Genomic DNA, 21,847 nt, shown 5'->3' with positions numbered 1-21,847 from the left:
TGACCTCTGTAATTGCAGACAAAGGCTTCTGTACCAAATATTAACACGGATCTTCTCAGGGGTTCAAATACTTCTGTTCAGCCGTGCGAGACAAATACATTCTTTACAAATCATACAATGGGATTTCCTGAATTCTGTCCTCAGAGTGGGAATGCACCTACAATGTGAATGTCAGACCCCTCTATGATTTCTAAGTGGGAGAACTTGCAAAATTGCAGGGGGTTCAATACTTCTGTTCCTCACTGTACCTATTGAGTCCAAAAATTCCCCTCAATCTAGACTGCAATTTTTATAAACAGGAGTTATACCCAATGCAATAATAGGTTTGCTTAAGCCCTAGATTGAGGGGAATTTTTGGACTCAATAGGTATATATTATATACCGCTTCTCTGGAGCGCTGGAGAGTTTGCCCGACATGTTTCGCTACAGTACCCAACGGGGCAGAAACCATCCACGGGGCCAGGCATGGGGGTGCAAAAAGGCATGGCAGGCCAGCAACCAAAGGTACCTCAAAAGGCTGAATTCCAAATACAGTGGATAATGAGGGGCCAGAAAGAACCTGGTTTCCGCCCCATTGGGTATGCCTCATCACTGGTTGTGGTATGCCCCCTTGACACGGGCCGCGTTCTCGAGAGCGCAACCTTTGTCTCAGGTGGGTGCAGGGCATGGGAAGACTCGTGCCCGTGCTGCACCTGCCGGGAGGCCCGCGGTAACAGGTCGGCGGCCCCGCGCCGGAATATGGCCGGGAGAGGTGTGAGTTCTGCTGCAGGGGTCACTTTCCTCCCATCCTGCGCAGCCTGTCTTCAAAGGCTGCGTCAGGATGTGAGGAGTTGACAAGGGACAGGGGGGGTGAGGTGACACTTCTCATCCTGTGCAGCCTATCTTTAAAGGCTGCGACAGGATGAGAAGAGGGTGAGGGGACACAGGGAAGACACAGGCACCATGGGGGTGGGGTGGGGCAGAAGAGGAGCAGGCACTCCGTGACAGTGACGTAATGTTAAATAAAGCAATACTGATTTTATTGACACGTGTATGTAGTCTCTGTGCCTAGGAAGTCCATTTGTATTATCCTCGTTTCTTCTGACTACCATAGTGGACTAATGGATGGCAGCCAATAGTTCTCTCCCAGCTATAACACGGATGACTCTTCCTAAACCCTTTCTGTTCCAATGATGTCCAGGCCCTATAGCTCCAGCGCCCTACAGCTCCAGGCCCTACAGCTCCAGCGCCCTACAGCTCCAGGCCCTACAGCTCCAGCGCCCTACAGCTCCAGGCCCTACAGCTCCAGCGCCCTACAGCTCCAGTGCCCTACAGCTCCAGGCCCTACAGCTCCAGCGCCCTACAGCTCCAGCGCCCTACAGCTCCAGCCATCCATGGTCCTGGATTCTCGGTTACATAAAGCACATTACAGAAGCCGTGTCCTCGGAGTAGGACGTCCCTTCATATAGCAGCTCGGCAGGTTTTCTGGAAGGGCCGCGTCTCCTTTCACTTTGTACAGAGTTGGGCGACGCCTCAATATTATTCTACAAGGAAGACAATCTCCAGCAAAAGGCAACCCGACCACAGACTACACGGGAGGTAAGTCGGGATATGCAACGCTGAATATCAGCTCCTGTCCATGTGACTGACATGTATTATACAGGGGATGGAAATGTTACATTGTAGCGGTGTGTATAATACAGAGGGAGGACATGTTACATTGTAGCAGTGTGTATAATACAGAGGGAGGACATGTTACATTGTAGCAGTGTGTATAATACAGAGGGAGGACATGTTACATTGTAGTAGTGTGTATAATACAGAGGGGGGACATGTTACATTGTAGCAGTGTGTATAATACAGAGGGAGGACATGTTACATTGTAGTAGTGTGTATAATACAGAGGCAGGACATGTTACATTGTAGCAGTGTGTATAATACAGAGGGAGGAAATATTACATTGTATCAGTGTGTATAATACAGAGGGAAGGAATGTTACATTGTAGTAGCGTGTATAATACAGAGGGAGGACATGTTACATTGTAGTAGTGTGTGTAATACAGAGAGAGGGAATGTTACATTGTAGTAGTGTGTATAATACAGAGGGAGGACATGTTACATTGTAGTGGTGTGTATAATACAGAGGGAGGATATGTTACATTGTGGCAGTGTGTATAATACAGAGGGAGGACATGTTACATTGTAGCAGTGTGTATAATACAGAGGGAGGACATGTTACATTGTAGCAGTGTGTATAATACAGAGGGAGGACATGTTACATTGTAGCAGTGTGTATAATACAGAGGGAGGACATGTTACATTGTAGCGGTGTGTATAATACAGAGGGAGGATATGTTACATTGTAGCAGTGTGTATAATACAGAGGGAGGACATGTTACATTGTAGCGGTGTGTATAATACAGAGGGAGGATATGTTACATTGTAGCGGTGTGTATAATACAGAGGGAGGACGTGTTACATTGTAGCAGTGTGTATAATACAGAGGGAGGACATGTTACATTGTAGCGGTGTGTATAATACAGAGGGAGGACATGTTACATTGTAGCAGTGTGTATAATACAGAGGGAGGACATGTTACATTGTAGCAGTGTGTATAATACAGAGGGAGGACATGTTACATTGTAGCAGTGTGTATAATACAGAGGGAGGACATGTTACATTGTAGCAGTGTGTATAATACAGAGGGAGGACATGTTACATTGTAGCGGTGTGTATAATACAGAGGGAGGATATGTTACATTGTAGCAGTGTGTATAATACAGAGGGAGGACATGTTACATTGTAGCAGTGTGTATAATACAGAGGGAGGACATGTTACATTGTAGCAGTGTGTATAATACAGAGGGAGGACGTGTTACATTGTAGCGGTGTGTATAATACAGAGGGAGGACGTGTTACATTGTAGCGGTGTGTATAATACAGAGGGAGGACATGTTACATTGTAGCGGTGTGTATAATACAGAGGGAGGACATGTTACATTGTAGCAGTGTGTATAATACAGAGGGAGGACATGTTACATTGTAGCAGTGTGTATAATACAGAGGGAGGACATGTTACATTGTAGCGGTGTGTATAATACAGAGGGAGGACATGTTACATTGTAGCAGTGTGTATAATACAGAGGGAGGACATGTTACATTGTAGCAGTGTGTATAATACAGAGGGAGGACATGTTACATTGTAGCAGTGTGTATAATACAGAGGGAGGACATGTTACATTGTAGTGGTGTGTATAATACAGAGGGAGGATATGTTACATTGTAGCGGTGTGTATAATACAGAGGGAGGATATGTTACATTGTAGCAGTGTGTATAATACAGAGGGAGGATATGTTACATTGTAGCAGTGTGTATAATACAGAGGGAGGATATGTTACATTGTAGCAGTGTGTATAATACAGAGGGAGGACGTGTTACATTGTAGCAGTGTGTATAATACAGAGGGAGGACGTGTTACATTGTAGCAGTGTGTATAATACAGAGGGAGGATATGTTACATTGTAGCAGTGTGTATAATACAGAGGGAGGATATGTTACATTGTAGCAGTGTGTATAATACAGAGGGAGGACATGTTACATTGTAGCGGTGTGTATAATACAGAGGGAGGACATGTTACATTGTAGCAGTGTGTATAATACAGAGGGAGGACATGTTACATTGTAGCGGTGTGTATAATACAGAGGGAGGACATGTTACATTGTAGTATTTGCTCCTTTGTGCTCTGACAGAGGACCGGCCCCCATATACTGTAGTTTCAGGACAATGCTGGTATACTCTAATTTTAGGTATTAACCCCAAATACTTTCCACAATACAATATTTGTAGCTGCTGGTTTGCTTTGATATTTCAGGTGGGGGCGCCGTGCCGCGAGGGGGGAGTTGGCGTAGAAGGAGGGCGTTTCATAAGTTTGCGTTTTTGTTCGGTTCTGAATTGTGACAGTGCGGGGGAAGGGGGGGGGGGGAAGGTCCCCGGCTCACTGTCTTGGGGTTGAGGGGAGTGCGGTCAGGTGACACGTGTTCCACCCTACACACGGGTTTAACATGTAACATGGTGATAAGGTGAACTTATTCTTTAAGGACAAACATGGATTTCTTTCTTGAAATCTCTCAGATCTTAGGCAAAAAAAGTAAAACAAAAAAACAAAATTAAAAATACACTTTTTTTCCCAGTGTAAGTTTTAAAAAATAGTTTTACAATAAATAAAAAGTAACATTTTATTTTGTTATTTGTCCTGTTTTAAACAACAGTAAAATGATTATTCCGGTACAAAGCATTGCAAAGCGGCAAAAGAAATACTGAGGGTTTTTTTGCAACCTTGCACTTTTTTTTTTCTAAGTCACTCAATTGACAAAACAAATAAATGTAAAAAAAAAAAGAATGGTTAATAAAATAAAAATAAACAAAAGAAAATCATCAGTAAAATAATATCTGAAGGGAGAAGAAGTTAGAGTAAGCGAAGGGTTAAAAGAGAAAATCAGGAATGTAGAATAACAAACAACTGTACTCATCTAGGTGGATGCTGCATCTGTCTCCCACCACCTCTAAGACTGAGAACTGAGTGATCAAAGACCGCTGATCGCTCAGGCCTCCGTCTTCAGTGAGCAGAGGGCTGGTGACTGTCAATCAGCCAGGACCGGGACAAGGGGCGGCAGGAGTGCCCTGGGAACTGCTGTAATATGTGAGGTGGAGGGTAGCCATAAGGAGATTGGGGGAGGGGATTTGTGTTGTGAGGAAGGATTTGGGGGGCGGTAGAGGGTAAGAATTGTTCTAGGAGGGGAAATTTGGGGGGTGCTAGGAATAGTAGTTTGGGGGAATTTGTGTTGGAAGGGGGGATGGGGAAGGCGATTTGTGTTAGGAGGGGGGGATTTGGTGCGTTTGCTCTAGAAGTGGTGATATGGTAGAGGGGGGAGGGGATTTGTGCTAGGAGGGGAAATTCTATTTGGGGGTTTGTGCTAGTAGGAATGGTATTTGTGCTAGGAAAGGGGAATTTGTGCTGTGAGGAGGAGGGGGATTTTGAGTTTTTAGAATTTGTGCATGGAGGGAATATTTGAGGGGTAGAGGATTTGTGCTAGGAGGGGTGATTTTTTTTTGGGGTGGGCAGGGGGGCATTCATGCTGCAGGGTTTGACCTCTGAGGGGGGGGCAAAGATTTGTGCTGGGAGGGAGGGCTTCCAGAAGGGGGGGTTGATTTGTTCTTGGAGGAGGGGACATTTATGCATAGGGGGTAAGCAGATTAGTGCTCATTTGTTATTTTTCACAGGGGGTGCAGTTTGGCACATTCACCCTGGGCTCCAGATGGCCTTGTCTCGGCACTGCAGTCAGCTTCCAGGATTTTTTTTGGCATCGCTTAATTGGGCAAGCTGAAGTTAGATGCTGATTGGCTAACATGCACAGCTGCACCAGATTCTGAGTGCTCCAGTGTTAGTAAATCTCCCCCGTTCTGTAGGTTGGATGATACTGTGAAATTTTCCGTTGCCAATATTGGGGTTGATACTGAACTCTATGTTTCAGGAAGTCTCTTTGGACTGAAGATGTGTGATGAGAAGGGCATGCTGGGAATCTTCTCCAGAGATGACCGAAGCTGCTATCAGTGGTTAAGTCAGTCTTTGCAGGATTCTTCACTACTGCAATCTGTAAATCATTGTTATATATCTAACGACTTTTCAGAATTCCAAAAGGAGGTCAGAAATTGCACATTTGCCATCTTGTACCACACCAAAAATCGTGGAAGATTGAATCTCATCGGTGTCACTGACTCTTTGTATGATGTGGAACTATTGTATCTCCATCAAATGTTAGGTGAGATAAACCTCATACTGCTTGTAACACATTATACTTTGAGTGTATGTATGTTTTTACTGATAGTTTAGGCCTAAGAAAAAATGTGGGTGCCTGAACCATCACACCCACGTTTGTTACCAAAAGAATCTAGCCCCCCCCCCACACAACCACCACCACCACCTCCGAATGGGTTCAGGTGTTCCCAGTGAGGGTGTTGTTACTGCAGCATGAACGTCATTGTTGCTAACCGTGGTCTTCCAACCTTGGGGTACCAGTTTGGTGGAGACTCTTTTCTGTTCCACCATAACGATGTCCCTGTGTACAAAGCAAACTCCATAAAGATATAGTTTGGCCTCGGTGTGAAGGAACTCGGGTGTCCTCTACAGAGCTGTGCCCTACTGAACACCTTTGTGATGAATTGGAATGCTGATTGTGAGCCTGGTCTTTTATCCAACATTAGTACCTGAACTCGCAAATGGGACAAATTCCCACAGACACCCTTCAATATCTTGTGGAAATTCTTCCCAGAAGAGAGGAGGCCATTGTACCAGCAAGGACTGAGGAAGGGCAGGTTGGAATGGATGTCCACCATATCATATCGGTGTGATGGTCAGGTGTCCACACACCTTTAGCTACATAGTGTATGCATCCCTACTGTGTGTTTAGCGGTTTCTTTAGATTTAATTTTCATATCTTGGAGCCAATTGACATCTGCAGGAAGAAGAAACTCAGTTTTATAGCTTCATGATCATTTATTTTACAATTACTGCATTTCATAGTGAAATCATAAATTAACAATATATGGGTTTTTTTTTCGTTGACTTCCTTTTTTTTCTCAGGAAAGAGCAATGTCATTGTGGTGATTGATAATGTGGATGACTCCGAAGATGCAAAGAGCCAAATCCTGGAACAACAGCCCAGTATTCTCAAATTGGCCGACGACTTGTTCTTGTTCAGTGACAACAATAATAGGACCTATAACAGTGGAGATATTGAGAATTCTCCTCTTCTGACTTCCAGTAACAAGGAAAGAAAGCTTAAACAGATTTTTACAAAAGTTAAAGGTAAGGGCACTAAAAAATGCCACTGGAGAGGTAAGGGTTTAGTCTCTGTCAGGTTTTATCTGATGTCACACTATGAAGGATATTTATTATCCATTCGTCCTGATAACTGGTGTCACTAGGACAGAAAATGTGGGAAAATCCAAAACTTTGGAGTTGTCAAAAGAATAGGGTACATTTTCCATTGGGGACCCCTGGTCTGGTGACAGATGTCTAAGAATGGTTTTCCCTCACTTTGTAGACTTTTCCTCTAACATCCTTTTTCATCTACAGAAGAAGAAGTGAAGGGAAATCTCTTCATTAGGAAAACTCATAGGGGTTGTAATATCCCTTTCCCTATCCAAAGTGAAGACAAGCATTTAGCCTTTAGTTATACACTCACTGGCCACTTAATTAGGCACACCTTGCTAGACCCGGGTTGGACCCCTTTTTGCCTTTGTTCTTCATGGCATGGATTCAACAAAGTGTCGGAAACATTCCACAGAGATTTTGGTCCATATTGACATGAGTTACTGTTGCCTTTCTATCATCTTGAACCAGTCTACCCACTCTTTTCTGTCCTGGCATTTTCCTCCACACAACTGCCGCTCAGTGGATATTTTTTCTTTTTCGGACCATTCTCTGTAAACCCTAGAGATGATTGTGCGTGAATATCCCAGTAGATCAGCAGTTTTTAAAATACTCAGATCAGTCCTGCCACGTTCAAAGTCACTTAAATCCCCTTCCTTCCCCACTCTAATGCTCGGTTTGAACTTCATCAAGTTGTCCTCACCGTGCCAAGATGCCCAAATGCATTGATTTCCTTCCATGTGATTGGCTGATTAACAATTTGTGTTACCAATCAATTGAACAGGTGGACCTAATAAAGTGGCCGGTGAGTGTATTGTAAGCCCCTAAGTGAGCAAATGTACCACCCCACACACATATCGCCCTCCATCTCACAGCCATTCAAAAAAACCCTCTTCTTTAACCACTTGCCGACCGCTGATAGCCAAATGATGGCTTCACTGCAGCCGGCCAGTTCTGGGAGGGCCTCATATGATGTCCTCCCAGAACGCATCCTACAGACACAGCTGATTATGTGATGTGGTAAAGGGCCAATCACAGCTGCCTTTTACCACGTGATCAGTTGTGTCCAATGACACAGCAGATAACCGGGAAATGCAGTTGCCGGTTATCGGCTGCACTTTCCTTGCGCTACTGCCGATAACTGGCAATTGTCAGAGGAGGGATCAGCACCGATCATCAGGACACTGATGATCAGTGCCCTAATGATCAGTGCCCAGCAGTGCCACCTACAAGTGCCCATCAGTGCCACCCACCTGTGCCCATCAGTGCTGCACAGCAATGCCACCCATCAGTGCCACCCAGCAGTGCCCTGCAGTGCCACCAGTCAGTGCCATCAGTCAGTGTCACCCATCAATGCTGCCTATCACTGCCCATAATCAGTGCCGCCTATCAGTGCCCATAATCAGTGCCACCTCATCAGTGCCACCTATCAGTACTGCCTATCAGCGCCCATCAGTGCTGCCTCTCTGTGCCACCTCATCAGTGCCACCTATCAGTGCCAATTAGTGCCACCTATCAGTGACCATAAGTGCTATCAGTGCAGCCTCATCAACGCATATCAGTGAAGGAGACAAATTACCTGTTTGCAAAATTTTATAATAGAAAATATCAAACTTTTTTTTCAAATGTTTTGCTTTTTTTTTTGTTTATAGTGCAAAAAATAAAACACACGGAGGCAAGTACATACCACCAAAGGAAATCTCTATTTGTGTGAAAAAAAAATGATAAAACTTTCATTTGGATACAGTGTTGCATGACCGTGCAATTGTCATTCAAAGTACAAAAGCTCTGAAAGCTGAGAATTGGCCTGGGTAGGAAGGGGGTATAAGTGTCCAGAAGGCAAGTGTGTAGGGGTTCTTTCTTGTAGTATTCCATTTACTGTCTAAAAGATGGTTTTCTTGACTTTGGAAAGATTTCTTTTCACAGAACAGGAACATGAAGGAATGGGACAGAAAGTGAAGGGAAAGCCTCTCAGTGGAAGGGAAAACTTGCCCTGAAAGGAGTCTTAACTCTTTCCTACTCAATAAAAACTAAATACAACATGTTGGCTTTAAATATACTTTAATGAAGAACCTTATTGTATCCGAAATCTCCATATTGTTCCAGTCAGGCAACTAATTATTTTCAAAAAGGCTCAACAGCAGCAGAAGTGATACCTATTTTATGACATTTATACAGTAATAAGGAACATTTTGAAGGTAATTTTTGTCTAGGAGACAAAGTAAACATTACAAACAAATATATATATACATGGATATGCCTTTCCTCTTCACTCTGAAAATCAGTTCTCTGCATGGCTTAAAGAATGTTATTTGAAAACCAAAGTCCTTGTCCACTACCCTATAACCCCTACCACCCTCTAACTGATCAGTGGACTTAGAAGACTCCAGCAGTGTGATAACATCCCAACATATGGCAGGTCTTTGTCAAGCCCTGACTGCAGTGTAGGATCACCAGTCTTTGCTCCCAGAAGAGGCGTTTTGGAGGGTCATGTGATGGAGAAACTGCAAACGTAACCACTTGCCTACAGGGCACTTCTACCCCCTTCCTGCCTACAGGGCACTTCTACCCCCTTCTTGCCTACCGGACACTTCTACCCCCTTCCTGCCTACAGGGCACTTCTACCCCTTCCTGCCTACAGGGCACTTCTACCCCCTTCTTGCCTACTGGGCACTTCTACCCCCTTCCTGCCTACAGGGCACTTCTACCCCCTCCTTGCCTACAGGACACTTCTACCCCCTTCTTGCCTACAGGACACTTCTACCCCCTTCCTGCCTACAGGGCACTTCTACCCCCTTCCTGCCTACCGGGCACTTCTACCCCCTTCCTGCCTACAGGACACTTCTACTCCCTTCCTGCCTACCGGGCACTTCTACCCCCTCCCTGCCTACAGGGCACTTCTACCCCCTTCCTGCCTACAGGACACTTCTACCCCCTTCCTGCCTACAGGGCACTTCTACCCCCTTCCTGCATACCGGGCACTTCTACCCCCTTCCTGCCTACAGGGCACTTCTACCCCCTTCCTGCCTACAGGACACTTCTACCCCCTTCCTGTCTACAGGACACTTCTACCTCCTTCCTGCCTACAGGACACTTCTACCTCCTTCCTGCCTACCGGACACTTCTACCCCCTTCCTGCCTACAGGACACTTCTACCTCCTTCCTGCCTACCGGACACTTCTACCCCCTTCCTGCCTACAGGACACTTCTACCCCCTTCCTGCCTACCGGGCACTTCTACCCCCTCCCTGCTTACCGGGCACTTCTACCCCCTTCCTGCCTACAGGGCACTTCTACCCCCTTCCTGCCTACAGGGCACTTCTAACCCCTTCCTGCCTACAGGGCACTTCTACCCCCTTCCTGCCTACAGGACACTTCTACCCCCTTCCTGCCTACCGGACACTTCTACCCCCTTCCTGCCTCCCGGACACTTCTACCCCCTTCCTGCCTACCGGACACTTCTACCCCCTTCCTGCCCAGGCCAATTTTCAGCTTTCAGCGCTGTCACACTTTGAATGACAATTGCGCGGTCATGCAACACTGTACCCATATGAAATTTTTATCATTTTTTTGTGACAGATAGAGCTTTATTTTGGTGGTATTTAATCACCTCTGGGTTTTTATTTTTTTCTTAAACAAACCAAAAACCACTGAAAATTTTGAAAAAAAGTTTTTTTCTTAGTTTTTGTTATAATATTTTGTAAATAAGTGATTTTTCTCCTTCACTGATGTGCGCTAATGAGGCTGTAGTGTTGGGCACTGATAGGCTGCACTGATGGACATTGATAGGTGGCACTGATGGGCACTGATGAGGAGGCACTGGTAGGTGGTACTGATGAGGAGGCACTGGTAGGTGGCACTGATGGGCATTGACAGGCATCACTGATGGGCACTGAAAGGCAGCACTGATACATTACACTGATACATGACACTGATATATGGCACTGATAGGCGGCATTGATAGGCTGCACTGATAGACAGCACTGATAGGCAGCACTGACTAACACTGAAAGGTAGAACTAACGGGCACTGATAGGTGGCACTGATGCACACCGATAGGCGGCACTGACTGGTCCTGATAGGCGGCACTGACAGGCACTGATAGGTGGCACTGATTGGCAGCACTGATAGGTGGCACTGACTGGCATTGATAGGCGGCAATGCCTGCCACTGATGGGTGACACTGAAAGGCAGCTCAGATGGGCACTGATATGTGGTATTGATGTGGCACTGATAGGCACTGAAATTTGGCACTGATATGCACTGGCACGTGGCATGGATGAGCACTGACAGCTATCACTGATGGACACTGACAGGTGGCACTTCTGGGGCCATACTGATCATCAGGGCACACTGATCATCAGTGCTCTGATGATCAGTGTACATGTCCCCTCCGCGGAATTCCGATTACCGGCTCTCCTCTCCTCTGTCAGCGTGACAGCTCGTGGGGAGAGAAATGCCGATAACCAGCATTTTCCTGTTTACATGTGATCAGCTGTGATTGGACACAGCTGATCACATGACCGAGCCGACATCTTCGGCTCTTTCCATGGATTGGTGATCTGCTGTGTCCGAAGGACACAGCACACCGCCGATCGCCGCGCTGTGCACTCCCAGATCCACGCATGCGAGGTTAGAATAGGAGGATGTCATATGATGTCCTTTCAGAACGAGAGAACCACCTTGCACCCGTTATTGGACTATATGGCGGGCGGGCGAGAGGCGGTTAAAGGCAGAACCGCACAGAAGGTTCATCTGAAAGGCTAAATGACAATTTTTATTATAAGAAACAGACATAAAAGAGATAAAGACTACATGTGTAGTTAAGGCGTCAGCATACCAAGACATTGTAGACAATTTCATGCTCCCAACTTTGTGGGAAGAGTTTGGGGATGGCCCCTTCCTGTTCCAACATGACTGCCCACCAGTGCACAAAGCAAGGTCCATAAAGACATGAAGGAGCCAGTTTGGGGTGGAGGAACTTGACTGTCCTGCACAGAGTCCTGACCTCAACCCCATAGAACACCTTTGGGATGAATTAGAGCGGAGACTGTGAGCCAGGCCTCCTCCCCCGACATCAGTGCCTGACCTGACAAATGTGCTTCTGGAAGAATGGTCCAACCTTCCCATAGACACCCTCCTAAACCTTGTGGACGGCCTTCCCAGAAGAGTTGAAGCTGTTATAGCTGCAGAGGGCGGGGCCAACTCAATATTGAACCCTACGGACTAAGACTGGGGGGCCATTAAAGTTCATGTGCATGTCAAGGCAGGTGTCCCAATACTTTTGGCAATATAGTGTAGTCATAGCTCAGGATGGAGGGAAAGTGATTATGGGTAGAGGATGAAGATGAAAATAAAAGTCACATAAATAGTCAGCTCAGGAACCTGAAGCCTTTTAACTAACACACGATGAAGTAGGAAATATTATGTTTCAGGAGTCAAGACTGACGATGGTCAAAATGTAAAGACTGGTTTATCACTAAGTTCCTATAAAAAAATCCATATTTATTTCCATATTTCTAATTTACTTTCATTTGGATTTTAATGGTTGAAATTTAGTTTTTTCATTTTAAAAAACCAATCACAGAACTTTGCTAGTGACTCAATATTGTTTTCCTATTAATAAAGAAATATCTCATTTCTAATATTGTGCTTTCTCTTTCTACAGCTCATAACAGAAGGCTAGGGGTAAGTGTCAGTATGTCTATACATATTATATCTGGGACTAACAGCTCTACAGAGATTCATTCAAATAATAAACCCAAAAATATATGTATGCAAAAAATAAACAGCATAATGATCTTGAGAGTCCTACATAAGGAGGACACGTTCAACACATATGGAAAGTTGATGGTTAGATGAAGGAAGGTTCAAGCGGGAGAAGATAGCAGTTCATTGGTAATTCTATGTTATAATAAGATGAATAACAGAAAAGACTGCGCTTAGAGCTCAGCCTCAGAAAGCAAAAAACAAAACCAAAAAACAGAATAAGTATAAATCAGCACACATATATATATAAAATCTTCAGAAATCCCTTAAAGTCATATCAATATCCTTCCCCTGAAGTACTAATAATACATATATTCATTGACTTAAACCCAAAAACCCACAATTATAGTGAAAAAATCAAGACCCAAAGAAATTCCCAAAAATAAAAATATATAATATATAAAAGAACAAAAATAAAATAAAGTCCCAATATGCAAAGTGTCCAAATAATGTGTCCAAACAAAGATCAATTTCTTGATAGGAAGACGCTTCCTACTCCACTGAAGAAGATGCAAATCAATCACAGGTGCTCTTCAAATACCTCAAAAAACAAAATCTCAACATAGTATATTACCTTTTAAATCCCAGAACTAAAGTGCCACACGTGTATCATGCAAAAAAAAACACTCCAGTGTCACAGCACTCATGTGAAAAGAAAATTAATAAATATCACTGCAAACTATATATAAAGTGCATAATTACCCTAAAACAAACAGATTCCAGCTTGTAATCAACCACATATGTACAGAGTGTCCTTAGATTGGTATCCTCTTGTTCCTCAGGACCTCACAAACAGACCAGGAATCAGTATGTGAATTATAATTATATATAAAATTTATTGTAGCCACTTACATATAAAAACAATAAGATCAGCAAGACAGCATCCAACTCCTCATGCCCAGTATACGATCCCCTTTCCGTGTGTAGAGGGTCTCCCGATCACCAGGTAATTCCCCCTTGCTACTCCTATCCAGGGCAGTGTCCTGCAGGGCACGTGACGTACTGACGTTCCCGGAAGTGCTGCAGCAGCCATTTTGGATTCTGGAATCCCTGTGTGTTGGAGGTCTGGAGAGTAACGGTGCACTTCAGGTGTCCCCCAGAGCTACAAAGTGATTGTGCTGCCACGCAGCTTTACTGTTTAGCAGTTGTTATTTACATGTTATGTTATAATGTTATTTGGTATCATCCACACACCCCTGCTGTTTCTGACTAGTTGGTTGCTTCCACCCTTCATTTCCTGTTGCAAATCCATTTTAGTTTAGTGGTTATCAAGATGCTGTAGAGTGAGGAGGCTATGTACATCACTGGAAATTTACCTATGAAAACACCTTTATGTTCATACCTTTGCTACCTTGAAGCATAAAGAAGCATTGGAAATACCTCTGAAGTTGTTATTCATTGAGTAAACTATCTGTTAAGGCGATCATTCAACTTGCTGCACACATTCTGACAGACCGGGTCTAAACGAATCTCGCCACAAGTACAACCGATGCCAAGACACAACAGTGATAGTGCTGGATAGGAGTAGCAAGGGGTCCTGAGGAACAAGAGGATACCAATCTAAGGACACTCTGTACATATGTGGTTGATTACAAGCTGGAATCTGTTTGTTTTAGGGTAATTATGCACTTTATATATAGTTTGCAGTGATATTTATTCATTTTCTTTTCACATGAGTGCTGTGACACTGGAGTGGTTTTTTTTGCATGATACACGTGTGGCACTTTAGTTCTGGGATTTAAAAGGTAATATACTATGTTGAGATTTTGTTTTTTGAGGTATTTGAAGAGCACCTGTGATTGATTTGCATCTTCTTCAGTGGAGTAGGAAGCGTCTTCCTATCAAGAAATTGATCTTTGTTTGGACACATTATTTGGACACTTTGCATATTGGGACTTTATTTTATTTTTGTTCTTTTATATATTTTTATTTTTGGGAATTCTTTGGGTCTTGATTTTTTCACTATAATTGTGGGTTTTTGGGTTTAAGTCAATGAATATATGTAAAACCAAAAACACCCACAGCCGCACTCATAAAAACCCTGAAAGCAGAGTTACATTATTATGGGATGTTTGCTTATTTCTTACATGGCGGAGTGGAGGTGCGGACAGTGAATTCCTGCTGGTGTGCGCTGGAGTTTCTAAGTGCCACTGAATATCTTGCTGCTGTGATTTCCCATATGGTTTCAGAGCTGTGGATGGATGATTACCGATAACCATGCTGTTATAAGAACACTAGAGATGAGCGAATCGAACCAGGCGAAGTGGAATTCGTTTCAAATATTAGGAAAAATTTGATTCGCACCGAATCCGAAAATTAGCAAACTTCGGATGCACGAATCAAATTTTTCCCGATCGGCCGATTTTCATCCCTTCTACAGCCGGCAAAAAATGTCCCTGCAGAGAGCTCCGCTATTTCTGACAGTTCTCTGACAGTTCCTTCACATTTCCAGCGGTTGAAACATTGTATCTATTAGTTTCCATTTAGGATACAGATGTTTTTATTCGGAAACAAATAGATACAATGTTTCAACCGCTGTAAATGTGAAGGAACTGTCAGAGAACTGTCAGAAATAGCGGAGCTCTCTGCAGATACACTTTTTGCTGTACTGGAATTCTTCTTCTTTTCATTCTTCTTCTGCTTCTTTTCATTCTTCTTCTTCTTCTTTTCATTCTTCTTCTTCTTCTTTTCATTCTTCTTTTCATTCTTCTTCTTCTTCTTTTCATTCTTCTTTTCATTCTTCTTCTTCTTCTTTTCATTCTTCTTTTCATTCTTCTTCTTTTCATTCTTCTTTTCATTCTTCTTCTTCTTCTTTTCATTCTTCTTTTCATTCTTCTTCTCATTCTTCTTTTCATTCTTCTTCTTCTTCTTTTCATTCTTCTTCTTCTTCTTTTCATCTTTTCATTCTTCTTTTCATTCTTCTTCTTCTTTTCATTCTTCTTCTTCTTTTCATTCTTCTTCTTCTTCTCATTCTTCTTCTTCTTTTCATTCTTCTTTTCATTCTTCTTCTTCTTCTTTTCATTCTTCTTTTCATTCTTCTTTTCATTCTTCTTCTTCTTTTCATTCTTCTTCTTCTTCTTTTCATTCTTCTTCTTCTTTTCATTCTTCTTTTCATTCTTCTTCTTCTTTTCATTCTTCTTTTCATTCTTCTTCTCATTCTTCTTTTCATTCTTCTTCTTCTTCTTTTCATTCTTCTTCTTTTCATTCTTCTTTTCATTCTTCTTCTTCTTCTTTTCATTCTTCTTCTTTTCATTTTTCTTCTTTTCATTCTTCTTTTCATTCTTCTTTTCATTCTTCTTCTCCTTCTTCTTCTTTTCAATCTTCTTCTTTTCATTCTTCTTCTTTTCATTCTTCTTTTCATTCTTCTTCTTCTTTTCATTCTTCTTCTTCTTCTTTTCATTCTTCTTCTTCTTTTCATTCTTCTTCTTCTTCTTCTTCTTTTCATTCTTCTTCTTCTTTTCATTCTTCTTCTTCTTCTTTTCATTCTTCTTCTTCTTTTCATTCTTCTTCTTCTTTTCATTCTTCTTCTTCTTCTTTTCATTCTTCTTTTCATTCTTCTTCTTCTTCTTCTTCTTTTCATTCTTCTTCTTCTTCTTTTCATTCTTCTTCTTCTTTTCATTCTTCTTCTTCTTCTTTTCATTTTTCTTCTTCTTCTTCTTTTCATTTTTCTTCTTCTTCTTCTTTTCATTCTTCTTCTTCTTTTCATTCTTCTTCTTCTTTTCATTCTTCTTTTCATTATTCTTCTTCTTCTTTTCATTCTTCTTTTCATTCTTCTTCTTCTTCTTTTCATTCTTCTTCTTCTTCTTTTCATTCTTCTTCTTTTCATTCTTCTTCTTCTTCTTTTCATTCCTCTTCTTCTTTTCATGCTTCTTTTCATTCTTCTTCTTCTTTTCATTCTTCTTCTTCTTCTTTTCATTCTTCTTCTTCTTCTTTTCATTCTTCTTCTTTTCATGCTTCTTCTTCTTCTTTTCATTCCTCTTCTTCTTTTCATGCTTCTTTTCATTCTTCTTCTTCTTTTCATTCTTCTTTTCATTCTTCTTCTCATTCTTCTTTTCATTCTTCTTCTTCTTCTTTTCATTCTTCTTCTACTTCTTCTCATTCTTCTTTTCATTCTTCTTCTTATTTTCATTCTTCTTTTCATTCTTCTTCTTTTCATTCTTCTTCTACTTCTTCTCATTCTTCTTTTCATTCTTCTTCTTATTTTCATTCTTCTTTTCATTCTTCTTCTTTTCATTCTTCATCTTCTTCTTTTCATTCTTCTTCTTCTTTTCATTCTTCTTCTTCTTTTCATTCTTCTTTTCATTCTTCTTCTCATTCTTCTTTTCATTCTTCTTCTTCTTCTTTTCATTCTTCTTCTTCTTCTTCTTTTCATTCTTCTTCTTCTTTTCATTCTTCTTCTTCTTCTTCTTCTTTTCATTCTTCTTTTCATTCTTCTTCTCCTTCTTCTTCTTCTTCTTCTTCTTTTCATTCTTCTTCTTCTTTTCATTCTTCTTCTTTTCATTCTTCTTCTTCTTCCCATTCTTCTTCTTTTCATTCTTCTTCTTCTTTTCATTCTTCTTTTCATTCTTCTTCTTTTCATTCTTCTTTTCATTCTTCTTCTTCTTCTTCTTCGTTGTGCCCCGTGACTGCCCAAATGAGTGAAGTGTGTGGTGATTCTAAGATCGACGGCACTCATCTGCATGTCATACTGACTGACAGTATTATTTCTCTTCCCCAGCAGACTCCAAGGGCATTTAAATTAAAGGTACAGTGTTCTGCACTAATATAAAGGCTCTCTGAAGCCTAGAAACCCTTTTAATAAGTTAAATTCGCAGCGAATAAATTCGCATCGAATCAAATTTATTCCACAAATTCGGCGAATCAGCCGAATCAAATTTTTGAATAATTCGCTCATCTCTAAAGAACACCAAAAATCTGGGGTCTTTTCATTCATTAAGAGGCTGTAGCTGTCTGGTGGTGGTGTATTCACAAGGTTGCACACCGACATTCGCAGGCTGAAACATATGGCAAAATTCTCAATGGCGATGGTTACCCACAAAATCATACATTTTGATGGAGTATTTGTTATGAAGCACGTATAATCACTTGGTTTAATTGGATGACACTGTGTGATATTTAATCTCTGCCTTAGTGTGATAGCATTTAACAAGAATTTATAAAGCCATTCAATGACTTAGTGCAACATTTACATTCACATTCAATTCTACGTTATAGCCAAACATTTTGAACACCTGATTATTATTATTATTATTATTTGTGCAGCCAAGGGTTGTGCCTTGCTCATCCTCTGATCTTACTGCATTTCCACCAGACAGGGTCTGTCTGAATTAAAACTATAGACTCTTCAGTAATATTTGGACCAAGTGATGTAGACTGGAAGATCAAGAGCTTGTATTCAAAATATAGAACAAAAAGAGCAGCAAGTCAGAGGTGAAATCCAAGTAAGAAAACCAGTTTATTGATGAAATGCACATTAATAAGCCAATGCATTTCAGGAGTTATTTGGCACCTCCTTCACCAGGACTATAAACCGTGGGAATTACATAAAAGATGCAATAAATGAGTGGGTTCAAACCCCCATGAAGGAGGGTTCCTTGTTCAGTGAAATTGTACCAATACATGGACTTTCTTGGACTCTACCCTTGGTTGTCTACTCTCTTACACGTGTAGAGCAAAGACCCCTGATGATCCCACTGTTTGTCCCAGGTTCTATTCCCTATTGGGTGCACAGCAGCTTCTCTCCACCCAATAGCCAGACAAAAACTGTCTTTTTAGGATTTATTGCTTGAAGAACTTAAATAGTTTATAGGGTGAGCTTTGGGATACTCCAAATCCAGTGCAAACAGCAGATATTCTCTGGTAGTAAGTACACTCTTTAGGATGAATCTCTTGTAATAGAAAGCAGTGAATATTCAGCTTAAGAGACTTCCTCTTTGGAAGCAGCCCTAAGCCAGCAACTTTGGTACAGTCCATCTAAAGTCAGACAGTAGCAGTCTTTTTAGGATCTCTCCCAGACCTCCACTCATTATGACTTTGTGTACATGGATGCCTCCACAGTTGACCCTGTACTGTGAGCCTCCAGGCAAGATCCTTAGCAGACTCTCTCCCATATGTTCTCAGCAGTTTTAGAAGTAGGCCCCCCAGCTTTCCCTGAGTTGTGACCTCGATCACCCTCCTGCAGTTTTCAGCTTGGTAGCCAGGACACACAGCCCCCCCCCCAGGCTGGGCCTTTCTCCACCAGGGCAAATGACCCTTCTAAAACAAAATTAACCAGCGCAAATAATACCTATCCAATATATAAAGGAATTTAAAAAGTCCACAAATCCTTTTCCCAGCCTTCACAGTGTATAGAAAAAAGAAAAAAAGAGAAAAAAAGAGAAAACAATCTTCTGTGCAAATATGCTTCCACCTTCCACCAGTGCAAACCAACATGACCTCGATTCTCTTTTTTTCTTTTTTCTATACACTGTGAAGGCTGGGAAAAGGATTTGTGGACTTTTTATATTCCTTTATATATAATCTTTATGCATTAAAGTGATTTGGGCACATTCACATTTGTTATTATCATCGTATATACATTTTTAAGAGTGTCACACGTATGGGTAATTTTCCTCACATTTATGTATTTAGTGTGATTTAAGTGATTGGATAGGTATTATTTGCGCTGGTTAATTTTGTTTTTGATGTTTTGGTGTTTACACTACTGCACAGCAGCATCTTATACCTAGGGCTATAGATATTTTGTGGCGCAGGAGTATTTATTTATTTTTGTGTCAAATGACCCTTCTGTCTCAGGTCCCAGAGTATTTATACATATGGCAGACCCCTGCTGGTCATTCCCTTGATAAGGGATTGGCTGAGGCTGTCTGAATAGTCAGTCCAGGGTCTGCTTCTCTGAACCCACTATAGTCTAGAACAGGGGTGGGCAAACTTTTTGACTTGAGGGCCGCAATGGGTTTATATATTGGACCCGGGGGCCGGACCAAGAGTAGATGAATGATGTGTATGTGTCATCCATAGTAAGTATAGTAATATTCCCCCATAGTAAGCATAGTAATTAATCCCCCATATAGTAATTCATCCCCCATAGTAATTCATCCCCCATATAGTAATTCATCCCCCATATAGTAATTCATCCCCCCTATAGTAATTCATCCCCCATAGTAATTCATCCCCATATAGTAATTAATCCCCCATATAGTAATTCATCCCCCATATAGTAATTCATCCCCCATAGTAATTAATCCCTCATATAGTAATTCATCCCCCATAGTAATTCATCCCCCATATAGTAATTCATCCCCCATAGTAATTCATCCCCCATATAGTAATTCATCCCCCCTATAGTAATTCATCCCCCCTATAGTAATTCATCCCCCATATAGTAATTCATCCCCATATAGTAATTCATCCCCCATAGTAATTCATCCCCCATATAGTAATTCATCCCCCATATAGTAATTCATCCCCCATAGTAATTCATCCCCCATATAGTAATTCATCCCCATAGTAATTCATCCCCCATATAGTAATTCATCCCCCATATAGTAATTCATCCCCATAGTAATTCATCCCCCATATAGTAATTCATCCCCCATATAGTAATTCCTCCCCCATATAGTAATTCATCCCCCATATTAATTCATCCCCCATATAGTAATTCATCCCCCATATTAATTCATCCCCCATATTAAGTCCCCCCTGTGTCAATTCACTTACCTTTGCTCCGCGCGTTCCTCTCGCCGTGTCCCGCGCCGTTCCAGTGTAGCATGAAAATCTGTCTCCTATGAGGATCTGTCCCCCTCGACGTATCTGCGCATGTGCCAGTTTCAGGCATTAGCAGCCGATCGGTGATCTCCGGCACATGCGCAGATACGTCGAGGGGGACAGATCCTCATAGGGGACAGATTTTCATGCTACACCGGTCTTCAGGGCAGACTGTGAGAGGAGCCTAGCTCCGCGGGCCGGATTAAAATGTCTGCCGGGCCGTATACGGCCCGCGGGCCATAGTTTGCCCATTGCTGGTCTAGAACCTACTAGAAACAGGGGGGAGCAGTTGAGCCTGCAACCAGCAGGACCCAGAACATCCAAAGGCAATCAAATAATGCCCACTGGCTACAGAGGAGATAAAAAAAAACTTTTCCTAATCTTACTATCACCCTAAGTAAGAGGGTACTTCACATATCCGATATTTTCTATATCTTGCTTGAAACACCACCTGGTGACATTGTGCTTTGGGTTCTGCTTCACTAAAACCACTGGATGTGGAACCCTAAGAATTCATAGAAGATGACTGATCATCGCGGATCTAGCACCCGGACAGAACCCAGACAGGCAAATGCTACAATCCACTGTAAATAAAACTATGGTTTCTGAATGTTTTTTGTGCTAATTCATGTCAATCCTAATGTGACATGAATTGTAAATTGCAAAATGAATTTGGAATTGTAATGATAAGACCTCAAAAAGTGCCGTTAGTAGTTTTCTTTTGACTTTCAATGTAATCATATACTCTCCCTTCTCTCTTTCAGTGTAAACGTTATCATCCCCTGGTGGCTTATATTTTAGTTTTGCTAATGATGCTGGTATTGGGACTGTTTGTTTTTGGGGAGATTCCATTAAAACTTTAGGACTCAACATGGACCAGAACAGAAGTTCAGGAAAGAGGGCACTTTATCTGTGACCGGGAGGAAGCCAGCCGCTACGTCTCTGCTTTGTTCTGCTCCAGCCAATTCTTCAGTTGTTTTGAAATTTGTGAAGAGATGTTAGTGGGGTTCTGGTTGTTCATAAGTGTAGGAACTTACATGTTTGGCAACAGCATATGATAACTTACAATGGATCTGTGTTGAATTCATTTGCATTTGGAGTATGTTTGTTACTAATAATGAACGTCCTCCAGAATATCATTGTATTGTACTGCCTTCTGTAAATAAATATTTATCCGGAGATGCTTACAGATCTTCTGTTGGATTGTCCTCACTCTATTGTTTATTTCAGGTACTTATATAACACCATCAATTTACACAGAACTTTACATACAGTATATATATTGTACATTCACATCAGTCCCTAATCCTCAAGGGGTGTACAATCTAAGGTCCAAGGGTGGACTGACCATTTGGAAACTCAGGCACTGCCCGAAGGCCCGGGGTCAGTAAGGGGCCCCA

The 21,847-nt window shown here is 42.0% G+C and overlaps 1 protein-coding gene across 1 annotated transcript; it reads left to right on the top strand.

Annotated features, from left to right (window-relative positions):
* The first annotated feature begins 1,427 nt into the window (after positions 1–1,427).
* LOC149457604 (uncharacterized) lies at positions 1,428–21,626 on the top strand. The gene is made up of 5 exons (XM_089683469.1): positions 1,428–1,578; positions 5,513–5,800; positions 6,622–6,846; positions 12,580–12,599; positions 21,212–21,626. The coding sequence occupies exons 2-5, from the start codon at positions 5,533–5,535 to the stop codon at positions 21,308–21,310; spliced, it is 612 nt and encodes a 203-aa protein (XP_089539595.1). The 5' UTR covers positions 1,428–1,578; positions 5,513–5,532; the 3' UTR covers positions 21,311–21,626.
* Positions 21,627–21,847: the final 221 nt, after the last annotated feature.

This window comes from Staurois parvus, unplaced genomic scaffold (assembly GCF_062004578.1).
Source record: "Staurois parvus isolate SC_StPar_1 unplaced genomic scaffold, SC_StPar_1.0 ptg000311l, whole genome shotgun sequence".
NCBI classification, from domain to species: Eukaryota; Metazoa; Chordata; class Amphibia; order Anura; family Ranidae; genus Staurois; species Staurois parvus.
This window is presented reverse-complemented; position numbering and strand designations above follow the sequence as displayed.

Excerpts from the sequence above, each read along its gene's own strand:
- LOC149457604 (XM_089683469.1), top strand. The coding sequence starts at position 5,533 with ATGTGTGATGAGAAGGGCATGCTGGGAATCTTCTCCAGAGATGACCGA. Across the intron at positions 5,801-6,621 it reads GTATCTCCATCAAATGTTAG|GAAAGAGCAATGTCATTGTG; the intron begins GTGAGATAAACC and ends TTTTTTTCTCAG. Across the intron at positions 12,600-21,211 it reads CTCATAACAGAAGGCTAGGG|TGTAAACGTTATCATCCCCT; the intron begins GTAAGTGTCAGT and ends TCTCTCTTTCAG.